The sequence below is a fragment of the Aythya fuligula genome, chromosome 11, assembly GCF_009819795.1.
Source record: "Aythya fuligula isolate bAytFul2 chromosome 11, bAytFul2.pri, whole genome shotgun sequence".
NCBI lineage: Eukaryota > Metazoa > Chordata > Aves > Anseriformes > Anatidae > Aythya > Aythya fuligula.
Window position 1 is genome coordinate 2,920,572 of NC_045569.1, and position 20,617 is coordinate 2,941,188.

General features: G+C 33.1%; 1 protein-coding gene across 2 annotated transcripts in view; it reads left to right on the forward strand.

Moving 5' to 3' along the window:
- Window positions 1–20,617, forward strand: part of UNC13C (unc-13 homolog C) — a 155,064-nt gene that overhangs the window by 29,127 nt on the left and 105,320 nt on the right. For both annotated transcript variants that reach the window (XM_032194741.1, XM_032194742.1), the window contains exons 4-6: window positions 8,877–8,955; window positions 11,243–11,248; window positions 18,244–18,315. In XM_032194741.1, coding sequence (XP_032050632.1) covers window positions 8,877–8,955; window positions 11,243–11,248; window positions 18,244–18,315 — 157 coding nt within the window. The remainder of the gene's footprint in view (window positions 1–8,876; window positions 8,956–11,242; window positions 11,249–18,243; window positions 18,316–20,617) is intronic.

The window sequence follows — 20,617 nt, forward strand, 5'->3', positions numbered from 1 at the left end:
GCTCCAACAAGATGCACACAAGTTATGTCAGGCAGCTGGTTTTTATGTACCTAGGCTAATACATATTCATTACTACTTCTAGAAAAGGCAGGGTTGTTATAATTAGTTCCCGGAATCCAAACCCTCCCACTGGCACGTGTATATCAGTCTCCAGTGGTCCCTCTGGGGGTCTCTCATGCTGAAGGCTCGTAGTCTTCCTCCCAGGCTTTTTCCTTGTCCTTCTCCTTTGTCCATCTTGGCCGGATGTCAGAGACTTGCTCAGCATCCCATGCAAGCTTTGTCTTTTAGTCGTCCTTCAGCTTTCCCCTTCTCCTTAATCTCTCAGCCAGATATCAGAGACTTGCATAGTGTCCCATGCAACAGTCATAATAGCGGTTATTCTGAAACCTCTTTGTTCTCTTATCCCCTAGCCCCAGGCCTCAATGTTAACCCTTCAAATCCCCTATTGACACGAATTGCTGGACCATTCCTTTGCAAGATACAAGAACTATATACATTAACCACTCTGTTTTTCTTAGACTTTTTCTTAGACTTCAGCAGAGCAGCTGACGGTATATTCTGGCATGTCATTAATTCATATTTTTATTCTAGAAACCTAATTAACAAACATAATTTCAAATTTGTCATGAAATTAATATTCATACTCATTTGAGAATAGTCTGCCAAAATTTGAGAGAATATATTCAGTATATTTTGAGAGAATAATATTTAATATTTATATTTATAAGTAATATATATTAATACAATATATAATATATATTAATATAAATGCATTAATATTAATAAAATTAATATTAATATATGTAAACATATATTAATATATTAATATAAATTATATTTGATAATATAATAATTTGAGATAAAATATTTCAGTATATCTAAATGTACCCCTACACCTTCTTGACAGCTTTCTGAATTGGCCAGGAGAGCAGTTTTTCTCTTATTTGGCTCATTTCTTTCATTTCTAAATGTGATATTTTTAGCTCATATGAAGACTCCTTTAATCCAACTTTAATTTTCAGAGGAAGTGCTAGGTATTTCTTTGGTGGCATTTTAATATACCAAGGACCCAGGAGAAGCTGTAAATCGTCTTTTAATCTCTTTTATAATGCTGATATTTTCTCCCAGCATTCATACAAAATGAATATTTTATATATTTTGTATTTATATTATATATTGTATATTGTATATTATATATGTTATATATATTATATTTATATTATATTTTATATTTCCAATTATGGTTTTCCACTCCAGCAAAAATTATAGAATTCTACCAAAGTGTGGATTTGTGGGTCTTCAGATACCTTAAAGAATAGCCATCTCATTTTTTTTCATTAACTTCCATGCTACTGCTTTTAAGCTATTACAGAAACCTCTGGTTACATTTTGTGGTTATAATACACATTGATGACACACTTCCCTTCCTCACCCCCCAGTTAAATTTCTGAAAAATTCATTGCAATTTCAAGATCAGAACAGCATTATATTTATTAAATAATTATGAATTATATTATATTTTATTATGCATATTTATTATATAATTACAACCCAATATTTTACATAATATATTGTTATAGATTTATAATAAAGTATAATTTTTGTTATAGATATATCTATGTAATATAATTATATTACAATATAATTTCTATTTGTTATTCTATATTTATATTATATATTTATTATATTATGATTTATTAAAGATGCCTAGATTTTTTATTTATCACATTTAACTTCATAAGATTAATTATTCTATAAAACAAGTTCTTTTAATCTCAAATATTCTATAATCCTAACCACTTCAAGAAAATAATGTATCCTTGAATCTAAAGTGTAAATTCAATATTGAGTGATTTAAAAGAGAGAGAGAAAAACCTCTTCATTTTTGTCATTATTTGGATCTGGAAATAAATTCAGTCTTACACACAAATAAGCTTAGTCTTAGACATAAAAGAGTGTTTGCAATTCTTCCCAGATTTTGTCTGCCTAGAGATGGAACAAAAATATATGTACATATATTTTTGATCAAAGAGTAATTGTTAAATAAGATTTCTTTCATGAAATTACAATTTTTTATTTGTAATGTACCATGACCTGTAATTTTTTTAAGAATCACTAGTAAATGCGTCCTGTGTCAGAACTCTCAACTAGTATTCCAGTTCTGTAAAACTGAGGAGTGGACAGAGGGAAAAAGGTCAGAAAGTGGATCTTCTCCACTATCTCCAAGTGGATACATGTCTCCAGTTGCCTTTTTTTTAATCTAATTCCAGCCTATGAGCAATTATCTACAATTAATGTAGAAAAAAAATATCCATGAACAGGAAAATTTGTTGTTCATGGCTTCTTAATATTTTAGAAAGAGAGACCATTTATTTATTTATTTATTTATTTATTTATTTTGATAAAGACAAACTCTTTTTTCAGAATAGAATCAGAACTGACTGCAAGGGTATGAAAGAGAAAATTGGAGAAAGAAAGAGAACTGGATATTGGGTTGTTTGTTTATGTTTGTTAGTTTGTTTTATTTTTTGATTGCTTGACAGTTAAGAGTTACTTATAATACCATGGTTGCTCTGAATTATAAAATAATTTTGGGGTACCATATCGCTAAAGGATAAGGTCATTACCAGGCATTACAACCACATATGGGCATTAGTATTCTTCATGATGCAGTGATTAGTTTAATGAACATTATTTAAAATATCATTAGAATTATGTACAGTATATAAGAAGAAAGCACTGATGGATAATACTGTAAATATTTAATTTAAGTGGCTTCCAGATGTGAGCAACTCTTTATGTTTACTCTTTTGGTTCCTTTTAGGAATTCTTATGTACATACAGGAAATATTAATAATAATACAAGAAAAACAAAAAAAAAAGAATAAGAAAAAACAGGGATTCTGCCTTTTGTAGATGCATTTGCAGATGCATAAGTGAGAATGAAGCTCTACTTCCACACAGATGCAGCACCAGATTCACACATTATCTTCTAATAAATCTTCTAATAAATCTTCTGTTTACTGACATTGTATTTTCTTCCAAATAGCTGAAATATTTTGGGGTTTTATGCAGGCACTAAATATTACGTTCCTAGCAATAACTTTACTTGTTATACCTTTTTAATAGGCTACTACTCTTTCTTTTAAACATTACCCTTTTGTTTGTCTTCAGCATAGCTTTTACTGGCTAGCTAGCATTTACTCAAAGGTGGGTGTTTGATTCCCTCGAGGCAATCCATCAAGATAGACAGATACAAAAATTACCAAAGAAACTGATTTAAACCATTTTAATTTCTTATTACATTCTCTGTTTTGTTCAACCTAGGAGTCTGTGAAGTAGAGCATTGTCTTGTCAGTCTATCTTAAAAATCAAAGTGAAAGGTGTCCTGAGTAACATCACATTTTTACATTTTTTTGTGATGACGATAGATGATATTTATCCTCAAATTTCTTTTTTTTCCTCTATTCAGTTATATAGTAAAAATTTATGTTACAAACAATAATTCAAATGATGAGATTTCCCCCCCCCTTAATTGTATGGTTTTGTTTTATAATAGAAATATATGTTTTTGTTTAAGAACATAGCAGAACTAACTAAGATTTTATATCCAAACATTAAAGGCCAAAGTATTTCATGAAAATGAATAGCAATATATTTTGTTATTTTGGTCTGTAAACAGTGCTAGCCATTTTGCTTTCATTGGTCTACATTACGTAAGTAATTAAACTGCTGATCTGTAATTTTACCTTAATACAACAGCCATTATTTTTAATCTGACTTTGGAAAATACTATAGAAGTACTAGATGTCTAAAGTAATTTGTTAGTATTCATTTGTTGGCTTGCAGTTTTTTGTGTCTCTATCAAGGCATTATATATCTTTGCACTAACAGAAAACAGCTTGCTTGTTTCTTCTCTGGAATTTGAATTTGAATATTAAGGACTATTTTGGGAAAAAGTGACAAAAAAATAAAATAATCTTCCCTGCTCTCTATAATTAATGAAATATATTTCAAAATATAACTCCACAGGTTGTGAAGATTAACAATATAGTTTTCAAAGCCAGAGATTCTTAAAAATAAAAATAAAATAAATAAAAAATAAAAGGAACTATATTTATCTTGTGACTCTAGAAATTACTATTTCATAACTGTAATTATGAAAATTTATCCATGTTGCTAAAAATGTTGCTTAGCAAGAAAACTTAAGAAAGCTGAATCCTAAAGTTTACATTTTTACCGTCACTGAATTTCCACTCCACCAACAGATACAGCTTTTGCAATGGGAATTTCTGTGTCTCAGCTGAGACAAGATACTCAGCTGAATGTTGTCTATGCTGCTTAGTACAGTACAGCTTCATATCACTTTTTTATGGCTTATGAATATTAATGGAAATGAGCAAGAATTACTGTCTCTGAGAGCAAATTAGTAAATATGAAGTGAATCAAAATGCTAGTCAAGATGTGTGGTGTAGTTCCATTCTCCCCATATTCTCATATCTTCTTTTGGACAATTAAGTCTATCAGGTAGGCTGTAGGGGATATCATGCCAAGAATGATAGTTTCCAAACAGAGAGTTTTGAATAGCTTAGTAAAGGATCTGGTTTGTTTGTGTGTGTGTGTTTGTTTATTTTGTGTAAAAATATGGGCTGAAAGGAAAATGTATTTGAGGTACCAAAAAAGGTATGTGTATATACATACACACACATCACGCTCTTTCCCATGCAGGCTGCCTACCAGTTACACAGCAGAAATGATTGCATGTTTTACTACTGGAAGTTGCATCTGAATTACTAAACTAGATTGCCAGTCTAGAAGTAAAATCAGGTTTTATTGGAAGATATTATTGTTTTCATAAGGGTTTGCTTTAGATGTTTTGATTATAGCTTTCAAATCCTATGTTTACCTGTAATAAGGAAGAAAGAATAATTTCACTTCTCTGGACAGTGCGGACCTGATGAACACTGGCAGCTTCAGACTAAATAGGGTATTGTTGCTGCTGTGATTAAGTGGAAAGGATCTATTCTAATGTTTTTTTCATGTGACTTATTTTAAAATCTAATTGACAACTCAAGTATCCAGTTATCTCTGGAGAGAATTTTTCTTCATAATTTAAGTATAGACCGGCATGATCTGAATTATCTTAAAATGTTTTGTGACACCAAATGTAAGTGTAAGACAGTTCCAATTCTCTCTAGAAAACCCTACCAGGACTGGATTCTCCCTTGCTGGAGAATACTGGCAATGAATTCATTTATTCTCCCATCTCTTGGGTGACATTTTGAACCTAGGAATTCCCCAGCTCCCAGTTTAGTTAAAAATAAATATAAATAATAATAATATTTCTGTAGTAGGCAAGTCTTAACTTGGTAGAACTCTAGAAAACTCTAAAACTCTACCTTTCTGTTGTCTTGTGCCTTGTGGCACTTATCTTTAATTTGTTTTGATCAGTATGGGTCATATATAAGCATCATGTATCTTAATAGCAGCTCATATCCCTAGGAAAAACATCAGTTAGCCTCTATAATAGGAAACTCTCATCTGTAATCAGAGCATTACCCACAGAACACCACATAAGTGTAATGTAAAGGGTTTGAGCTTGATTGGCTTGCTTAGGGTCAGGTAATTTAATCCATTACCAAGTCTCTGCTAGTTGGTCGGTTTGTTTGTAACAATATACAACTTAAGGATGGAAGCATCAGTTCATCTTTATTTTGGAACCATGTTATAAACTATATATATGTAAACTATATATATTATTTTCTTTGCAAGATAAAATTTAAAAATTCATTGTCAAGCAAGATTTTGCTAAAGAACAGAAATGCTTTTGAAGACCAAAAGTTCTTCTGCTAAGAAATATAATTTAGTCTCTTACCAGCTATGTGAAACTAGTTGCTTTGTGATATGATTGTGAAATTAGTTTGTTAGTTTTAAACTAATGTTATGATATGATATAATTTATGGAGACACTTTAATACATGTAGAATTTATTTGAAAGACGTATTTTCATCATCTAAGTTTGGCACCATGTGAAATAGATTACTAAGTTATTGATACTCATAGAGGAAAGATCTTTGAATTCTAACTGGTTGATGGTGTTGGGAGAGCTATATATGGAGCTTATAGAGTTTAATCTCAATCCTATTTGAATTTGTGGAGAAAAATTCTTGACTCCATAGATTTTTGAGTTAAGCCCGTAGATTTGTGGGGATCAGATCTTGCATGTCTCAATGTTAATATTAGGAAATTTTTATAGAGGACCTTCCATGTATTTTGGACTAAAACGATTAAGTGAATGTATACATGATCATGGATGTTATCTGCCAGTCTTTTAAAAAGGTTTAGTCTTTAAAAATTCACATGTGAAACAATGCTCAGAGAGTCTTTATTTATTACAGGATATGAGAAAAGGAATTTGTTTCCTCTATGGAATTTACCTGTGTGTCAACAGAGCCAAACGTGTAACATCTAACTTTTGAGCTTTAGTGTTTGGCAGCTATGACGAGTGCTTCATCAGACTAACACAATCTCAGGGACTGGAGAGTGCAGCAGTATTTTCTGACTCATTACTTTCTGGTATTAGTTTTGACAGTTAACAATTCCCTTGATGCTAATTGATCTCTCACATCCACAGCACAGATTATATCCATGTCATGATACCTATTGGTTTTGCCCCAAATATTTGTTTACACTTTGTGTTTTATAAGTTTATTTTTTATTCCAGCTTTGTTCTCTTAAAAATATATATATAATTAATAATAATAATCCCTTTAATATTAAGGATATCTTCTTAACTCCTTTTGCATTTTTTATTTCTATTTCTATTTTGTTCACTATGTAGATTTGGTGGATCTGGTAGATTTTCTCTGTTCATTTCATCACTGTTTTACAGTGTAGCTGTGCTTGTGCATAACATTTCTTCGAGACAGGAATTTGAAAAGAAGGCACCCGCATTCCTCTGCAGATCAGAATATGGATCTGTCCATAATAACATGTCATAGAACATATACATGTTCTAGAAACCTCCAAACACAGAAGAGTTAATAGCAGGATGACCAGTATGTAAACTGAGTGGAGTCTTTCTGGGCACCACAGTCCCAATTCTCTCTTATATTAGATTATAGATATTCATTGATCCTGCCAGCTTTCCCAGAAGTCCTGTCATAAGGCTGTATTGTCAAAGTGGTAGTACATGGAATGGGTGGTGCAGAGGAAGCACAAAATAAAGATGAAGTTTGATTAGAACTTAACATTTTTGGAAATATTGAATGGAAGGTGAGCAAATATCCCCAAAAGTTTATATTAAATGATGTCATCTTACTTTTCTTCTCAGTGTCTTTCCTCTAATCTTTCAGTTCAGTTAATATTTGCAGAAGCTGAACTTTTCAAGGCTCCTATTAAGCAAACTGCAAGGGAGCAAACGTGCTTAATTTTATCTGTTGAAAGTAAAGCACATCAATAAATATTGCTAGTCTATTGCTGTGCCAATTTCTTCCAGAATCCTGTGGAATAGTACTGGGACCAAATAGAAACCCATTTTATTCTATGTGAGAGTGAAAATTTATGGTATATTTTGACTTAAAAACAAACAAGCAAATACACCATACAAAGAACAACAATGCAGCTTCTGACCAAAGGTCCATCTAGCCCAGTATCCTGCTCTTCCTGACAGTAGTCAAAAGCAGATAAGCTGGAAATTCTAAGAAAAAAAGCAAGTATAGCATAAACTGATATTTCCTTAGAATACTCTCCTAGTCTCCCAACAGTTTGTATTCAGAGATTACTCAAGTCAAAGTTAGTGTTCTTCTTTCTAACATCTATTAATGTATTTTTCTCCACTAAAATCATTTGGATTTCCAATTTAGGAGTTCTGTCAGCTTGTGTTGATGCAGTTTGAAGGTAATAGTAGTAGAGTAGCAGATATTTCTGTCCCTGAACAGTTTACAGTCTATCATACTAGTATACTAATCCAACACTGATTTCAGTTTTTATCAATATGTCAGGCTCTAAATTCTGGCAGCCAATATTTCTGATTCATAATTCCTACTCTATTTAGCTGCAGCTGTGGGACTGTAACATCTATTATATCCAACAGGAATCATTGGCCACAGTCTTGAGTTGAAGAAATAAAGAATTTGTCAACTCTACTATTGGGAGGGTTTTAATCCTCAAGACAGGAGAAGAAATTTAGGATGAAGTACTGACCTTTCTGAAGGAAGTGAAAATTCTATCACTAATTTCAGTTACATTTCCTTTCCATCCATAACTGTATATAAACAGAATGAGAAATTGAAGATGTGAAGATATTTGCTGCAAAACTTCTTGGTTTATGTGTTGAGAAAGAGAGAAATAAAAGAACAACTGAAAAGGTATTTGAGACAGTACCAAACCAAAGGATTTTGGCAGGGAAAATGTTGGATCTTGAAAAATGATATAGCAGGATCTGATTATGTGTCTAGTTAGAATTATAACTCTTATGCCAAACATAAAACAACAACATATCCTGTAAAATGTTGCTGTATATCTCAACTACAAATTTACAAGTCTTCTGGATGGAAAGCTACCATTACACCTTTCAAATCCATGATATATTAAAAAAAAAAAAAAAAGTGTTAGGAGGTATTAGGCAATGTTTCAGCTACTTTGCTACTTTTCTCTGCTTTGAGAGAATGCCAGGGTAAAACATACAGGCAAACCAAGAACACTCATTACTTTTTCATAATAATCAGAGAGCTTACATTCTTTAGCTGATGATTGTGATGACTGCTAATTTTTATGTTAACTGTAAACACAGATATTGTAAGCAGTTCTAAAGAGTGCAAGCTTGTAAGCCACAGATTTTTATTTTATTTTATTTACCATTTCATCTCCTACAGAGCTGGCTGTGGGCTATACGGAATTGATAGCATGCCAGACCTGCGCAGAAAGAAATCTTTTCCAATTGTTCGAGATGTGGTAAGTTGTTTCTGACAGCATGAAAGTGTTGATTCATTAGTCAGCTGTTTGGATCTTTCTTTTAACTAGTATTGTAATTACAGAATCACAGAATCATCTAGGTTGGAAGGGACCTCCAAGGTCACCTAGTCCAACCTCTGACCTAACACTAACAAGTCCTCCACTAAACCGTAACACTAAGCTCTAAATCTAAATGTCTTTTAAAGACCTCCAGAGATGGCGACTCCACCACTTGCCTGAGCCTAACAACCCTTTCGGTAAAGTTCTTCCTAATATCCAACCTAAACATCCCCTGGTGCAACTTTAGCCCATTCCCCCTCGTCCTGTCACCAGGCACATGGGAGAACAGGCCAACCCCCACCTCGCTACAGCCTCCGTTAAGGTACCTGTAGAGAGCAATAGGGTTGCCCCTGAGCCTCCTCTTCTCCAGGCTGAACAAGCCCAGCTCCCTCAGCCGCTCCTCATAAGACTTGTTCTCCAGACCCCTCACCAGCTTCATCGCCCTTCTCTGTACTCGCTCAAGCACCTCGATGTCCTTCTTGTAGCGAGGGGCCCAAAACTGAACGCAGTACTCGAGGTGCGGCCTCACCAGAGCCAAGTAATTGTACATGTGAATGATAATTTGTCTACAATTAATTATTTTATGGGAGGAAAAAGTATCTCAATAGAATGGTTTGTGACCAGTAAAAGCCAATGATACAGTTCTTATAATACACCAGGTAAATCTGAATATCTCAATGAATATTTAGATATTATTTGTGGAATCAAATAATGTGCATGTTGAACTAGCTTATGAAAACAGGTGTTCTTGAGTGCTTGGGATACTGACTGAATTGATTTATCATGATACCAGAAAAAATGTTTTTAGAAAAATAACATTGACTTCAATATGCATGTTTCCAAGATTTTAACATACTTTCACTACAAAGTGTGATATTTTAGCAGTCATGGGTAATAACAATTTGGGCAAATAAATTTCAGAATTTGAAAGGAATGGAAGTTCCTTTGAGATTTATTCTGACTTCCACTATAAGTGAGATTAAGTAGAATCTCAAAAGTAAAACTAAATATTAAAATTTAAGTTCAGAAGTCATAATTCAATAAAATACATGTTTAGTCTCTGGTGGTAGCGAGCCCCAAAACCAGTTTCTCTCTGAAGACTGAGTCAAGGGGAGTCAGCCCAAGTAAATTAATATAGTTGTCTTCAAAAGATCAGCCTTAACCAAGTTATCACTCAGTGTCTTCTTGGCCACTCTGCTCAGTTATTATATCATGATATATATGACACTATAAATGCATCACAACTAGAAAACATAACAACAGTTTTAGGTTAGAATTCCTTCTAAAATAAATTGAAAGTTGCAATTTATAATGTAGTAGAGCCTGCAGTCATTAAAACAAACTTTTTGACAGCAGCCAATCTATGGTACATTGTATTACACAAGTATAATTTACAGCCATATTGTTATTCATTTACACATAATATATAGAACTTTGCTTTATCCTTAATCATTGGAGTTATTTACAGATAGATGTTTCTTAGTATAAGCTAAAACCATCAGAATCCTAACAATCCCTTTCTTTAAAAAACATGATACATTATCAGAATGAAACAAAAAAGAACATTCACTTTCTGAAAGGATAGAATAAAACTTGCATTTTAATATTCAAATATGTCAAAGGTAATGATTACCACATTTGTATCCAGTCATTTAGGGATAACTCCTCATGAAATAATTCTAGCTTTAACAAGTAGGAATTAAAGTTAGGTAAATCTGAATATCTCAATTGAAATTTATTCTGGAATTTAATCGTTATAAACATATAGCTTGACTCTTAACAATAACTTTTTAACTGTATGCTTTTTTAAATAGTAACTTATATTACATCTCAGTTCTGCAGCCGTAAATCTAAAACAATTTTACCAAGATATGAGGAATTTATTTCAGACTTATGGTGTAGGTCCCCATCATCTTTGAAATATTATTTGTATATGAAGGCTTGTGCATTCTAAGCAATCTCCTTTGAGCTCTGAGCTTTTATTAGATTGATTCAAAAATACCTCATTTAAATCAGAAATTTAATTCTCAAGTCCTTCTAGGATCCGATAGACTGAAAATGATGTTTTTTATATTTACTTATATGGCTGTTTCACAAACAGAAATACTACTAGTTGAAATGATTGCTAGTTTCTTTTGACAGTGAAATAGATACTGTTTGATATCTTTTTAATAAATCTGACAAATTATTAACATTCTCTCTTTCATATTGCGGCTGGATTTTTCAGGCTATGGTAAGTGCTTTTCTATTGCTTAATGTTCTAAAATGTTTATTATAAGCCTCAGGTATTTAATGAATGTCCCAATTTATGCTGGCCTTTCATTGCAAAACAGAAAAACTGTTTTATGACCAAGAATTTAATCCTAAATTAAGTTATGGATTCTGTAAATGTCTTCTCCTTCATATCATATATGCCAAAATCATTAGGGGAAAAAAATGTAAAAAACTTATGTATTCCAAATATTCTTCTTTCTAATGATGAAAAAAAGATTGTTTAGGACTCAATCGTGATGTTCCCATATGGAATTGAACAACCTTAGAAGATACCTAGATAATGAGGGGTTGGAATTGTTCCCTGCTTTGAATAAGCATTTCAACCAGCTTGAATTATTTGATCTCTGTTGCAAGAGATAGATTTCCCAAAGCAATTGAAGCCTCCTATGTACTATGGTGTAATCTTACCTGATAACTAATCAATGACACATGGAAATATTTTCTCTTTCCATTGATTTTAGTGTCAGTAAAGGGTCCCTCCTTTTATTCCCAATCACTTTGTACTTCCATTTCTCTGCATTAGTTTGCATGTTTTCAGCATGTTACCTCAGTTTTATCAAAATAATATACAATTTCTTAAGATGGTATCTTTGACTCCCTTTTGTTTCCATAACTTCATATTTTGGAAAATCTAATTTTCATTTAAAATGAACACTAAGAAATATTAAGACCTAACATTTTACTTAAAGTATCTATTCCAAATGAGATATTGTTGAGTAGGCAGTGACTCCCACTAAGTCTTAGGACTACCCAGTGTCCTGATATTGCTGGCTAATATTTTAAAAAACTGTAACTGCTTGCCTAGACATTTGTGTATTCCTTAAATATTAACAAGATAATGCTGTGACATTTCCTTAATATTGTCATGTTATGTATCCTGTGATGTCCTTTTGTGCCCCAGAGTAGTGCAAAAATATATTTTTTAATAATAACATTAGCAGCCTTACCAGTTTTCCCTCTCCTAATATACTAAATTCTACTTTCCTTGCGTATTATTGGATTGAGTCATTAGAAGAGGATAAGGCAGCCAAAATCCATCTACAGCAACAGTTCTCTTTATTGAATTCACGAGTTTCACTACGAGTCATTGTTAGAGTTCTAGTAAAATATACCTTATAAGATGGAAAGATGATGAAAGTAATCATTCAGGCAGGTTTGAATAACAATACAGAGAGCTAAAATTTACCTGCATTTGATAGTGAACCAGGGGAAAAATAAATAAATAAAATAAATGAATAAATAGTGCACTTGCTAATGTAATCACTGACTTCTATTTAATAAATAAATAAATAAATAAATAAATAAATCTCAGTTCAACCAGACAGAGGAATAATAATAACTGTAGTGGAAGTTATATGAACCAACTCATGATTACCATATAGGGGTGTGGTCTCTCCAGTCATAGACAAAGGTAGCTAACTCTATTCTTCCATCTCATTATGCTTTAATCTTTGCTTCTAATGCCATTTCAAATGTTTTGAAAACTAGAAAATTCCTGGTTTCTTTCGATTTAAAGGTGACTTTATAGAGTTTAATCACTGTAATTAGGCAAATATCTTTTTCTGATTATTCATTTTTACTTGGCTCTATCATTTGATCATAACAGCACAAGAATTTGTGAATCTTGGTTGCTGTTGAACACACCAGAAGAAAATGCCCATGTCAGCTAAAATTATAATCCACTGATACTTTTATTTATGTAAATGTCTCCACAGCAGAAGCTAAAGCAGAAGCAGAGACTAAAACTCAATTAAAGTAGTTTATACTCTTTTAAGATTGAAGGCACTCGTGTAAATTGTAACTGCAGAATTCTTGGAGTTTGTATATTTCCAGAATGCTTATTTGATAAAAATTAAATATTTTAACTATTTGCAATAAACCTGGTGTTTGCAGAACATTTTCTTAACTAATTAATTTTAATAGTCAAAATGAATTAAATATTTTAATATCCATAATATCAATTTAATATATGAATAATAAAAATAACAGTTGTAAATCTGTGAGTTTCTTGGTGTTTGTTTTTTGTTTTTTTTTTTTCTTTTAATTCTACGGAATGGCAATCATAATAATATAATTTCATTCTGTTATTTTAATGCTTATGATGTGTTCCAGGAATTAAAAATTAGTTGTAGGCACATTAGGAAGGTTTTGATGAACTTGTTTGTCTTTATTGCTTTTCATGCCATTTCTGACTAATGTTAATATTCAGAAAGATATGACAGAATGGACAAGGCATGCTCTTGTGTCTGTGCTATGAAAACAAATATGAAGGAAATGTTATTACAGTGCTGACCGGTAATCATTTGGTAGTTCAGCTGAGTTGCCATTTCCTTTATAAATATTTTTCTGGGCCTAATAGTGCAGTTGTGTTGAACATTTTAGGATTAGACATCAATTTTTTTAATAGGAAAATTATGGAAAAGGGGGTAAGTAATTCCCTGGGTGGCAAACAATACCTTGTTTCCCTTCAAGTGATTTTTTTTTTCCTCCCCCTCCAGCCCCACACAGCACCAGAGTAGAAATCCATTTCTAAATACTGAAGACTAGATCCTTAAAGTGACAAATTACCTATATTTGTTCTAACAGAAATAGTTCTGAAATAGTGCAGCTTTTAAATGTAGAAAATTAATTTTTTATCAGGATCTCCTCCAGTGAAAAACTTTTTAATTACCTTTTAAAAATAATAGTATTTATAAAGCAGTAACAAATATTATTAAAAAAAATATTAAGAAAAATATGAAGGAAAAGATGATCCACAAAATTGAAACTGTCATAAAACAGGGGAATGAGTATTGCATGCCACAGTCAGCATTCATGAGCAATTGTAGAATGCTAGCTTACCTGATTCTTACTGCCTTCCACTTTAGCTGCTCAAAACACAGCTTTCTTTTATTCCATTGTAGCAGGTGGCTTGTTTTTCACCCACAAAATTTTTCACTTAATTGTAGCTTGAATTTAATCCTTTTGTGATTATGCTTACAATTTCATTGATTTTGCTAGAATGATTTCTAATTATATTAATTTATTTATTTAAGCTGTCAAGGCAAATTTGGAGGTAATAGATGGGATAGTGTAGTTACAAGTTATTAGGGGGTATAAAAGGACTTGAGAACAAAGGACAGTAAGCTATTTTAAATCCTATGTCAGGGATTTGGAAGAACATTTAAAAATTAGATAGGTTATGTTCTGCTTTATCACTCCATGTTGGTTTTTTTTATAACCTTTTGGCAATACGCTCATGATGCAGTAATATCTACAGAGAGGCCTTTTACACTCTTCGGCTCAAATTCCCATATAATAATAGACATGAGATAGTATCTAAATGTCAATCTGTTAGGGTAAGCAACTATAAACTGCTGGACAATTTTTGTCTCCTGTTAAAGGTAAGCAATGTTTCTCACCCTGTTCTGATGCTCTGGCAATCTGGACCTCCTCCCTGCAGGCTTCAAATGGTTAGCTGCAATTACCTTTCATCCTTGCTAGTACTTAGGAGAAATAAAATAATAAAATAAAAAAGACAGTAGGGGAAAATGTTTTCTTGCTACATTCATAACCAGTCACCTTGTTTTCCATAAATGAGTCTAGCAGTATCTTTCCACTCCTCCTTGAAATGTACTCTCTCCTTCTTGCTTCATCTTTAAGAAAAGACATTGATCTGTTTATTCAATGCTTCAAGCTGTTGAATTATTACCAGCTACAGTATTTCAGAATAGAAACATTTTATTTATGTGTTTTCTCTTGAAGATGCAGTTTATTCTGACAGTAATATATAAATGGAGACAGTCCAGTAAATTTAATCTATAATGGCTGTTAACTTCATTGGTTTCTCACAAATCCCTCTAGATATCACTTTCTTCTATTGTGTCCCAAAATGATAAAACAGTTTATGAAGAACAGCCTAATTATCTGTTTCCTATTAGTCTTTGCTATTGCAAATAGGACACTGTACTGTGATTTTAGACACATTTCTGATTAAAGAGCAAAATGGCAAATAATGTGATTCCAGGCATAAACCTTGGAGATGTGTGTCTCAAGGACACACGGCAAAGTCAAAATTGTTTCCCTACTTTGCTTTTTCTCACCAGAAATAGTATCTGTTCATTGACTTATACCAGTAGCATGTAACTGTAGTTCTCCTGCAGACTCCTGTGCATTGACTGATAGATTGCTGGAGGACAGAACATGGTATCATTCACTACACTACAATCAAGGTTAATGTTCTTATCCTCCTTGTACTCCTGTCCTGATAAATAGTCCACACATGCTCTATGTCTTGGTGTCTTGGTCTGTGTTTTTTAGAATTAAAAGGATCAAACCACTTTCTAAGTATAACAGACATGAAGATTAGAGGTCAAAACTATAAAAGTAATATACTGCATATAAATGGCTACTTTCCAAGACTTTGAGATATATGCTTCAAGAGGGATCAGAAGATAAGTGTATTTAATGTGAATATTTTTAACCTATAGTTCTACTGATTATGAAAATTTACTTTTCTTCTTGATGTTCTTATTTTGCTTACCATTTATCACTTTGATATGTGGTTCCAGTAGCATACAGTTTTGTCACAGAAAGCTTGAAAAAGCAAAAGCAAAAAGCAAAAGCTGGGTTCTCTTCCGTTTTACTTTACCACTCACTGGCATAAAACAATGGGATTTTCCGTATTTACAGAAATCAAAGCAATTCATGGTTACAGAGAAGCAAACAAAAATCTTTAATCCCTAATAATGGGAATCAGAAAATAATCAGGAAAACTGATAGCAATTTAATGTCATAGGCTTGGGAAATTGTTGAGAGTTTAAAAGAAGAAAGGGGGTTCTTTGCATCCCACATTAACTGTAATGGACAATGACAAATCAAATCAAATCATTCTGTTCCAAGGATGATTTTTTACCCTGTACTTGGTTTCATAAGATTAATAATTTTATGTTTGTCTGCAAGTTTATTAGTTATTACAGGAAACATTGAAAATTGAATTGGTGTGCTCTCAGGAGAAAGTAAAAAATTAAAAGTAAAATGAACAACCTTAATATCTGTAAATACAAAAATCTATTTAAATTATGTCATTGTTTATGATTATTAAGTGGGAAGAAATTGGAATTCTCATTCCATCAAAAGACTAATGACTCAGCTCCTCTGCCCAAAATGAGCCCAAATTGATTCTGACCCAATATGTATTTACCAAAGTTGAGATTGTAATATGTAAAATGTCATTGAAACTTCTGCTGTAATAGCTGTATAATGGTGGACTACAGAGACCCGGTTTCACAGCAAGGTGAAAATCTATATCCTCACAACAAAGGCAACAACAGATTTAATGGTCAGTGGGTGGTGGTGGCACAACTGATCAACCTTACGCTGCTAGACTGTGAGGGCAGCAATGTATGACAAAGAAGCTGGTTTAGGGAATAACAGATACAGTACAAGTATAAAGACAGACTTGGAATGACTTAGAGAAGGGGGAAGGATTTGTGGGCCCAATTTTGCAGGTAAAATATAGGAATATTTGCTTATTATTTTTATGGTTAATATTTGGTAAATTGGAATAAATTTTAACTTATTTCTGTCAGACAAAAGGGATTACTGATAGCAAAAGTGATATTCAGAGATATTATTTGGGAAGCACATAGAACTTGTTTTCCTAGAGTCTTTTAACTTTTAATCATTATACCCTCTAATTAATTCTCAGGGACCCATTTAAATTAGACATATATGGCAGATAGGAAGAGATAATTTCCTTGTTTCTTGTACATTAAAAACTACTTTATTTTGAGTCCTTTTGTATGTACTGTGCTACAGCAAATCACAGAATCACAGAATTTCTAGGTTAGAAGAGACCTCAAGATCATCGAGTCCAACCTCTGACCTAACACTAACAGTCCTCCACTAAACCATATCCCTAAGCTCTACATCTAAATTTCTTTTAAAGACCTCCAGGGACGGTGACTCCACCACTTCCCTGGGCAGCCTGTTCCAATGTCTAACAACCCTTTCGGTAAAGTTCTTCCTAACATCCAATCTAAAACTCCCCTGGTGCAACTTTAGCCCATTCCCCCTCGTTTTGTCACCAGGCACGTGGGAGAACAGATCAACCCCCACCTCGCTACAGCCTCCTTTAAGGTATCTGTAGAGAGCGATAAGGTCGCCCCTGAGCCTCCTCTTCTCCAGGCTGAACAATTCCAGCTCCCTCAGCTGCTCCTCGTAGGACTTGTTCTCCAGACCCCTCACCAGCCTCATCGCCCTTCTCTGCACCCGCTCAAGCACCTCGATGTCCTTCTTGTAGCGAGGGGCCCAAAACTGAACACAGTACTCAAGGTGCGGCCTCACCAGAGCCGAGTACAGGGGGACAATCACCTCCCTAGCCCTGCTGGCCACACTGCATCTTATATGAATGAATATTAAGTGTCTTTGAGGAAAAAACTTTTAGGCTTCTTAAAGACTTTTTCATTTAAGGCAAGTAGCATTTTATACATATTTGCACTTCAAAAAATGCTCAGTGAATTAAAAAAAATATCAGGACCAACAACTTGAACTATAAGACTGCTGCAAAATGATCTCCCATGTTGCTGCAGGCACAGAGAGCTTCCAAATTAGGGCAGGATGCCTATCCTTTTACCATGTGAAACTTTTGGTTGGCAAAGCGGAAAACCAGTGACAGCCTGTAATTTAAAATACTGAGTCACAAACCCTGAATAACAGATTTTATATTAGAAATGGCAGCTCAGCTAGACACTGCTGATAGAAACAGTAATGATGATGGAAAGTTTGCTTCCATTATGTGTTGAAAACTTAAAAGTTGTGTGCTGAAAACATTAAATGAAAGTTTTTGTAACTCCTGCTGTTACGCTTTAATCCAATTAGATTAGCATAATATAGTACATCTTACCTTACATCAGATTCAACAATTTGAATTAGTAGTGTAATTTTTAACAGTTTTTCATTTGCTTTAAACAGACACTTGCAGCTCGAAAATCTGGTATTTCCATGGCCATGCTCATCCGGACCTCCATAAACAATGAAGAAATGGTAAGTGTTTTCAATGGGAGGTTTAATTCATTTAAATAATTGAGAAATCTTTGTTTAAGGTGTTTTAGAAATTTTCTTCATTAGAGAAACCAAAAGGAATAAAGCCGAGTGCATAAGCATTTCTTTCATTGTGCGTAAACTTCCAGGGACTTTAATGGTACAAAGCTGCACTAAGGGAGGTTCAGACTGGATATCAGAAAAAAATTCTTTACCATGAGGGTGGTCAAACACTGGAAAAGGCTTCCTAGCAAGGTGGTTGATACCCCATGCCTGTCAGTCAGTGTTCAAGAGGTATTTGGATAATGCCCTCAAATAACATGCTCTTTTAGTTAGCCCTGGAGTGTGGTTGATAGTTGAACTAGATGATCTTTGAAGGTCCCTTCCATTTGAACTATTCCATTCTATTAAGTAGAATTTTCTGCCTGATCCACAGTGACAAGACTGGTTTGTCATTATCTTCTGCAAATGCAGCCAGGTGCTATGCTATTTGAATTTTTCCTTCTCCAACTGCTGTTCAGAACTTCACGTGAATCATTAATTTTGATCCTTAAAACTAAAGCTAACTGCAAAAGTTTGCATGGAAATTCACAATTTCAAATGGACAGGCTATAAAATGGCAGATAAATGTTGCGTCTCTAGAAAAAAATTAATGCATGAGGAAAAAAATATCATTAGCTGACTGTCTATTAATATCATTAATACCACTAGAAAAATAAATCTTCTTGTGGTTATGGAGACTTCTATGAAAAGATAGCTTAATGACAAAGGCAAGTCAAAATGACAAATGGAATATCAAGAATTTATAGAAATATATACGAAAACACTGGCATTCATTATGCTACTGCATTAACTCATTATATACTCAGCCTTGAGGCAGACTAGCTCAGAAAATTTGAACAATGTCAAGAATAAATAAATAAATAATGAAAGGCATAAAATCACTCCAATGCAAGAAAGACATAAACAAATAAGGTCTGTTCTACATGGTGAATGATGTGGTGAAAATGTATATGGAAAAATTATTCACTATTTCTCCTAACACAGAAGCTAGCAGTAACCCAATGAAGCAGCAGGTGTAAAACAAAGAAAAAGAAAGCAGTCTTTGCACAACCTGTTACATTTTCATCACCACAGGATTAAGGAGGATCATAAAAGTGTTAAGAAGTCTGAGAACACAATAATTCTATTGTTATTTAAACTCCAGCTGTTTTCTCCAGACTTGTTTTTGAATGTCATTTTTTCCTTATCCTGCAATCCACCCCACACTGGAATCTGAAGGCTGATTTGTTTTTTTTTTTCAGTTCTCATAGATGACTGAGACACATTTTGATCTTGTAGATATAACTCCTACTAATTACATATGTGATCTTCAATGAAGAGAATTTTAATTCATACAAGAATTGCCAAGGATAATCTTATGAAAAAATCCTGTTCTTATAGCTCGTAAAATCCGAATGTTGTGGTTTTCCATTATTGATTTCACTTACATTTTGCAAAAGAAAATTACTTTAAACAAAAATGAAACAGGTGCTATTTAGTTCAGTAAGATTTAAATTGTGATGCAAGCAGACTTATATGGCTGAAAAAGAAGCATTAATTTGAATGTATAAAATATTTTGTGTCCCTCAAATTTTCCCTTTGGTTTTCCTCATATTTCTTGTGCAAACATAGTATTCTAGAATATATCCAACATTGGGGGAAAAAAAAAAAAAAAAAAGAATGTTGACTTTTTCTTGTATGGTAGTTACGGTCCATAGAAGAAAGGAAAAGCAGAATGTTGACAGTCATTCTGGGATATAAAACCCACAGCACAGGTGTACACACATCTATCACTCCTCTCTGATTTGTTGTGAACTTTTTGTGCTTATATGGTGATCATAAAGGAACAATTTGGTAATGTTCATGGATGGATTGATGAGATAGGAAACAGCTGTTGTTTGAAATGATCTTTCAGCATTTATTTTGTTCTGCAATCTTAAAATAGCAAGAAAGGTTGACAAAGAACAACAATGGAATCTTAAGAAACATTGTAACACTGAGGGAAAATTCTAGAGAACAGACTTATGTCGTGCAATTGGTACTAAATAACATTTTTCAGCTATGTTATAGCTCATACAAAAATATCTGGTTTTAGTGAATAGACCCTAAACTATTGCGCTTTACTGAAAAATGTCTACTAAGCAAACAAAATTCCACTCATAAATATTAATATCTTTTGTGACAACAAATTCAAGTTCAACAATTATATGTCTGCCTTCATGTAAGGACTACCAGTTTGGGACTTTGGATGACTAAGGGTGCA